A 7,822-nucleotide genomic window follows, 5' to 3' on the forward strand; every position below is an offset into this window, starting at 1 on the left:
TCGTCGAGTCAGCGATTGGCGAGTCAGCAGCAGCCACCAGTGAACGGCGAATCGATAGCTCGTCGAGTCAGCGAGTGGCGAGTCAGCAGCAGCCACCAGTGAACGGCGAATCGATAGCTCGTCGAGTCAGCGAGTGGCGAGTCAGCAGCAGCCACCAGTGAGCGGCGAATCGATAGCGCGTCGAGTCAGCGAGTGGCGAGTCAGCAGCAGCCACCAGTGAGCGGCGAATCGATAGCGCGTCGAGTCAGCGAGTGGCTAGTCAGCAGCAGCCACCAGTGAGCGGCGAGTCAGCAGCAGGCGAGTCAGTCAGCAGCCGCCACCAGCGAGCACATACATGTTACATGCTCGCGGAGCTATGCACTCTCCGTGAGTGCCCTCTGTCTAGTTTATATGTGTAACACCGTGGTAATTTGCATATGGGCATAATTTGCTTGAAGAGAGTCAAGGAATATTTGAGAGTTAGTTTATTTGGGAATTTAGGTTTATTGTATACCAAGCGCAAACCACACAATGACTGCCAGTCTTCTGTACTTCTTACTTCTGTATACGGTTTTTGATTGGTGTTGAGGGTAACAATTGTGCATCGAGGTAAGGGAGGGTATGTAGTTGCCAATTGTAGCAGCTAGGTTACACTGTCACTGGAGCGCCATCTATAGGGAGACTTACTTCTTGTAGAACGAGCTGAAGAGTGATGACATTTTTTATGGCTTCGTGCTCCAAAATATCAATCTGAAATTACAGAAGAGCAGTATACACCACTTGTAAAGAATAGAGGTTAGAGCGGTGATAAAGTAACAGTTAGAGCTGAGATACAGTAAAGGTTGGAGGCATCATAGAATAGAGGTTAGAGCGGTGATAAATTAACAGTTAGAGCTGAGACACAGTAAAGGTTGGAGGCATCATAGAATAGGAGTTAGAGCGGTGATAAAGTAACAGTTAGAGCTGAGATGAAGTAATGCCTAGAGCTGTGATAGAGTAAGGGTTAGAGCTCTGACAGAGTAAGGTTAAGAGATCTAATGGCAGCAAGGGCCAAAGATGTAACAGTAGTAAGAGTCAGAGTGTGATAGCCTAAGGATGATTGCTATGATAGATTAAGGGGTAGCGACCAATTAAGGCCAAGGTAAACGTCCATTTAATATTTGCCAGACAACTGATGGTTAAGAGGGTATGTTTACTTTGATTGCTAAAGGACATATTGGAAATCCAGTTGTGCGTTGCCCTTGTCGCCACGGATACGACTTACTTGTGAAATTCGTTCATGAACACGTAGAAGTTCTTGTCCCTGTTTGCGAGAACATCACTCAGGCGCTTGTGGGCCGGAGAACTACGATGTCTTACCTGATGATGACAGAAGATGGACAATTAATCAACGATGACACGTTCCTTTAACCTTCTTCGATAACCTTTATATCATTGACATGGCCCAAGCCTAGTTTAGCAACCCGGATTTGTTAAGCACACGTGCAAAAACACATCTGCGGGGTCCCAAACTACTTGATCCATTGACAGTACACATTACTCCATTATCGATTCAGCACCAGCTCGCCTTAGGCCGGCCAGCCAGCAGCAGCTCGCCTTAGAACGTCCAGGCAGCAGCAGCTCGTTACTAGGTGTGTGTGTGTGTGTGTGTTCTGTCTAGTCCGCGAGCGCATAGACGACCAGCAGTGTTCCATTGTTACATTCCAGAGCCGGGTTGGTTTCTATCTACGCCTTCTAATCGCTGCCCTCGTAACGTCGGTGTCAGTATCGCTGTGCTCATTTATATGGCACTTGTAGTTTCAATGCTAAAAAGCATATGAAGCTCGCGGGCGATCGTGTAGCGCGAACGAGTGTAGCGCGGCGGCAGTGTAATGGAACCCGGTGGTCTCTCGCTGCGACGGCTGTGGATTATAGCACAGCAGCACATGAATGCAGATGGCATTCATTGTTATCCCTGATCATGTACTGTACTCGTATATATCGTCCAGCAGCACATGCGTACAGAATCTCGCCGTATCATGTTACTCCTGATCATGTATGTACTCTGTATATATTGGCAGGATATGACGTATTGGCGTGTCAGCAACACGTATGAATATAGATGCGGCTATATCATGTTCACTGTAGTCAGGGGGCTGTCACTCCCATAGTATTTAATATTTATATATAGCATAGCAGTCGGTGTATTTGCGTAGGCTGGGAGACTTGTGACTGACGATGGCTCCGTGTGCTGCGGTGAGCGGATGGCGATGTTTGATCTAATACAGCACGGACACACGAGACGATCCGTGTTATGCGTTATGTCGCCACATGTCTATACCTGAGTCGTGAAACCACACGACGTGGACTTATGCGTAGTGGCCTACTGGTCAGGAGTGTTATATCTATAAGGGATCTTCGTTATATCTATACACTCCTCATGCGGGTTTCTTGTATGGACGAATGTGGCTGTTCACTGGATACGGGTAGTTTAATGAAAGACATTAGTTCTGTCTTCTATAACAGTTGGTTAGGGGAGTTAATAAATACATTAAAATACATTAGTTTGGAAGGGCGAGGCCGTGTGGATTAACGAGCAACGAGGCCAGGATTCTAATGTCGAATATATTAGCTATGCTCATAGGCTGAGCGCTACAGACTGCAAAATTTTGATTCCCTACATTTTAAAGATAGTCCGGCCAGCGCGAGCTGCGAATGTGTGCGCCAGTCGCCCCAGGGTTGTTCATACACGCTATTCCGGGACTAAATGGACGCGGGCGTATGTCCGAAGCTCAATTAAGTTGCAGTAGTCAAGCATAACTGCGCGAGCATGGTAGATGGCGTAAAAACGAGAGCATTAAACGTGTAGAAATATTAGGTTGTTATATAATATATAGTATAGTAGTAGGTAGTATATATTATGAGTAATGTATATCGCTAGAGCGATACAACGGCTGTCGTATATCTGTGAGCGTCTTCACGTGGTGTGTGTGTACTGCGGAGCAAGGTGCGCTCGGTTTTGTCTGCCGGCTGCTCGCGACGCTCATGCATTGGGTGCGTTTTCACTGAACATCGGGGCCGAATCAATGGAGACGGATTAGTTGCGCGGGGGCTGGAGAGGATGAGATCAAGCAGGGGTGGCGGCCAGAAGTGTCTGCTAACGTAAGCCACGGCGCTGCGTGCGCGCTGGCGATTGTTATCGGTCGTGTCATCACATCTGCACCCCCTCGGGGAGCATAATAAAGTATAAAAATAAAAATCAGTATTTGGACTTACAGTAGAAACTATTCACAACTGCCTTTTCTGTGATGTTGAGAGAGAGAAGAGAAGAGAGATGACGATGACGCAAGGACGGTAGAGTAATTCCGCAGGGGGGGCGTTGGAGAGAGTAGACGGGGAGGACGAGACCGAGGAGAGAGGAATGGATTGCGTCTATTGGTATACGAATAGTCGGTGATGGGATACTTAGGACTGTACGGTTTAGTTACATGAGGTTGGTCGTTGCGGATGCTTTACCGTCTACGCTAGTTACGGCTAGGCCTATATGGTTGACTATGTAACTCGTCATAAAGATCGTAGGCGACGCCTCAGGCGTGGTTGTATGGCGTTGTAAGTGGTTCCTTGTATGGGAGGGTTATTGCTGCGGAGTAATACGAGATTTGGCACAAGGATCACGGAATGTGAACGTGATGATTACTGAAGATTACCAAGCGAAGACTGTGTTGGTGGTAGACGTAGCGTTCTGGACAGACTCTGTGCGAACGCCACGAGTCGCCTTAACGCACGCACACACCGCATAACTCACCGCAGTCTTACGGCTTCGCTACGACGGCATACCCACTTATTCACGACGTACGCTTCCACCGCGCACGTGTCTCGCGCCATCTTACCTGCTCGCCACTTGGGCCTGTACCGAGGTCAGCACACCACAACAAACACACAACACACACAAAACGCACACACCCACACACAACACACACATCAACGACTGCACGCGCACGCGCTACGCACGCACCAGAGACACGCACAGCGCCACAGCACGCACGCACGCGCATCGCACGACACGCACCACACACACGATACACACTCACACACACACAAACATGCAGCGCACGCTGGACTGCACGCACGCGAAACGCGCTCGCCACAGTATACACACACGACGACATGCAAGTGTACAGTACACACACAGCCAACACCACACCTACACACTCGACACACACACACTTACACACAAACACACACAGCGACAACACCATGCACAATCTACGACTGAGATGCAATAGGCTCTAAGACCGGCACGCTCACGCACGCGACTGTTCGACGCCACCACACACACACAACACACACACATCCCACAGCAGCTAACGAGACCGCATACACACACACACACACACTACACACACACACACACACACACACACACCACGACACACCATGTCTGTTATTGCTTATAAAAAAGCGGACCAGAGTAGGGGCAAAATTGTGGTATCACGATTGCATTCTAACAATATTTTTAATACTTGTAGCATCGAGGATAAAACTTGATCCGGAGCGCCAAAATGGATCGGTTACAGGATAGGGCGATCGGTTGCGCTGAGATGAAAATTTATGCTGCTTGTGATACTTGAATTGTGTGCTTACAATGGCTATACAATTGAATAATAGTTGGCTCTTGGTCGCGAAAAGATTTCCTCAGCGTCTGGCTGCTCGCTCCTCAGCGTATAGTGTCGACTGTCGGTGCGACCTCGCGGTACGACGATGGCATCGCACGGTATATCTGTTTGTGAATATGAACACTATACGTCTCCATTGCCAGCGATGGAATCGCGTGCTAGCACGTATGTGAGAGTGCATCTTGGACAGATGAACCAAGGATTATAGCTTTCAACGCTCGCTGTGTAATGACGCTTTTTCGTTCATAGCCGTAGACATGGTAACGCAGCGGCGTCATCTGCCATATGGACGCGGCCCGTCACTTCTGGAGAAATCACTCACGTGGCGCTTGTTGTTGATCGTCCACAGCGCACGCACCGGCCAGAACTCACTCTGGAATGAGATGATGGAAACCCTGTGGGTGGCATCTCGAATAACGCGTAGAATGTATGTCAGCAAGAGAAGATGGCGACAAAGGTAATCAACGGATGACACGGTTCCGTTTAACCTTTCTTCGATCAACCTTTATTAGTCATTGACATGGCCAGGGCCGGTAGTTTTAGGCCAAGCCGCGGAGTTTGTTTAAGCACACGTTGCAAAAACACATCTGGCGCGGCGCGGTCCCAAACTACTTGATCATGACAGCTAGCAGCATTACTCCGATTATCGAGTTCGCCAGCGACCAGCGTCGCGCGCTTGAGGCCTGGCCAAGCCAGGCAGCAGCCTCGCCTCGTAGAACGTCCACGCGCAGCGCCCTTGTGATTTAAAACTTGCAAGCACCTCGCAGAAAGATTCTTAGACTACTTGCGGCTCGTGACGGAAGAATCTACGCAGAGACCCGCAGTGCACGCGTCTTAGTAAAATAGCTCGTGTGGGGGGACACATTTACGGGAGTAATGCGAGGAAGTGATCATGGCAAGAGTTGATCTACATAGGTATATGTCTTATTAGCGTTAGTATTTTAGTATTGATTTACTATTTACCATATTATCGTGAGTTGTTGTGTCTAGTGTGTCGTTAGTGGTATGGCTTTGAAATGATTGTTCGTTCTGCAGATTGTGGTGTAGTGGTATCTTGAGCAGACCAAACAGCGTGGTTCGAATTTATACATCCATTCGTCATTGTTGTGATGGGGCAGAGATCACTCTGAATCAACAATTAGTGCCCCACAGTATGGGCCTCTAATGCTAAAATGTATTCGCATGTTAATGTTCCCTGGTTACGGTATCATCGATGATAGTGTGAAGGGGTCAACTATGTAGCTTATGACAGTTTATTGTCAGAGTAATAAAAAAATCGATACTTCCCCTGGATAGATGTGTTATAGATACTACAGTGTTAGGTCACGTATATCCTGCTGTGTTAATTATAAAGCAGGAACGGGAAAATAGCTGGAAGGTTATGAAGTGTGCGCAAAAATTTTAAGTTAAGTATACGGGTTCATCAGGAGGATCGCGGGTTTGTACGGTTTTTGGAAATGTCTACAGCTTAATGAAATCATCGCATCGTCAGTCTCACGTTTATTAATGTATTGAGTTCGTTTATATACTAAACTTCACTTTTTGATTTTGTTTCTCAAAATTCATACTATTCAAGTGATGTTTGTCATTTTTTAGTGTGGGTGGTTGAGCGGTAGTGTGTGAGGTAGTGTATGTGAAGATATTTCTAAATAAGTGGTTTTTGCGGTGAGCCCCTAGCAGATATGGCGCGTGCTAGACATAAGAGCTGGCCACGCGTCGTTGATAAAGTCCATCTGCTATGCCAGATATGTGCGTTTCGAAATAAACACAAAGGCTTCTTCACGGCGATGATCAACTGGCTACTCGTAGCGGAAAACGATATCGAGGTTGTCACAGTTAATTTGAAGTTTGAAATTGGAATACATAACCACAAACGTAATTGGGACATTGTCCGGTTATTTATTTCGTGAGGCGCAAACTGGCACTTACGCGCAAGTTATGCGTCAAAAGTAGTGGTGTAGTGAATAGTCTGTGATTGTACATGTCTCGAATTCAGTTGTGGCGAAGATAATGCCTGTCATGCATTTGGCAATACGAGGTGGGTTGATGAATGTTGTGCTGTGTGTTTAGTATCACGCAGACATCATGAACGAATGGAGACAAGGTTCTTACCAGTATTGCAGGGCAATGCGGTCGACGTGGTGCACGGCAGAATAGATTACGGACATGGCGTATAACGCTTGCACAACAAAATGCTTGCAATTAGGTGACCAGCGGTAACAACACGTGGAGGTTGCACGAATGCGAAACCTTTCATAAGGAAACTAAACCAAGATGACGTGTGTGTGTGACGCCGAGCGGTGTGTGTGCCTGTGTGAAACTGATCGCGTGGCGCGCTGTGTGTGTGGGTGTGATGGTCGGTGTATAGCAGCTCTTGCGATCCAGATTTAGCGCGTCGCGGAGTCAGCAAGTGGGCGACTTCGTTGAGCAGCAGGCCACATGTGAGCGGCGCCGATGTCAGCAGCAGGCGAGTCGAGTCAGCAGCCGCCACCAGCGAGCACATAGCATGTTGACACTGCTCGCCCCCGGAGCTATGCACTCTCCTGTGAGCTGCCCTCTGTCTTAGTTTGATATGGTGTTAACACCTGTCCGGTAATTTGCATATGGGCGATAATTTGCTTGGAAGAGAAGTGCAAGGGAATATTTGAGGTTAGATTTATTTGCGGAATTTAGGTTATTGGTTACTCAAGCGGCAAACCCGCAACACAATGAGCTGCCAGTCTTCTGTAACTTTACTTTCTGTATATGGGGTTTTTTGATTTCGGTGTGTGATGGGGTAACAATTGTGCATCGAGGTTAAGGAGGGTATGTTAGCGTTGCCATATGTTCAGCAAGTTGAGGTGGTACACTGTCACGTGGAGCGCCATCTAGGTAGGTGGGAGACTGTTACTTCTGTGGTAGGAACGTAGGCTGACAAGAGTGATTGACATTTTTTATCGGGCTTTCGTTGTCCAAAATATCCAATCGTGAGATTACGAGAGAGAGCATGTAGTGACACCACTTGTAAAGTAGCATAACATGATATACAATACACAGTGAACCATGCATGGTACAGTTTCCAAAATTCCAATACACCACTGGTCACTTGATGAAACAACATCGAAGTAATATGCAATGCAAGCACACAGCACACGCGAACGGCATACGCAGCTGCATCACAGTTCATCTACATCACATTGATCACGGAC

At 47.6% G+C, this 7,822-nt stretch overlaps 1 protein-coding gene across 1 annotated transcript in view; it reads right to left on the reverse strand.

The window, feature by feature from the left end:
- LOC106807822 (exosome complex exonuclease RRP44-like) overlaps window positions 1-7,822 on the reverse strand; it is a 24,663-nt gene that overhangs the window by 16,154 nt on the left and 687 nt on the right. The window contains 1 exon segment of the mRNA XM_014810286.1: window positions 1,244-1,338. Within this exon segment, the coding sequence (XP_014665772.1) occupies window positions 1,244-1,260 (17 nt within the window). The 5' untranslated portion in view covers window positions 1,261-1,338.

This window comes from Priapulus caudatus, unplaced genomic scaffold (genome assembly GCF_000485595.1).
Source record: "Priapulus caudatus unplaced genomic scaffold, Priapulus_caudatus-5.0.1 Scaffold236, whole genome shotgun sequence".
In the NCBI taxonomy this organism is placed as follows: Eukaryota; Metazoa; Priapulida; class Priapulimorpha; order Priapulimorphida; family Priapulidae; genus Priapulus; species Priapulus caudatus.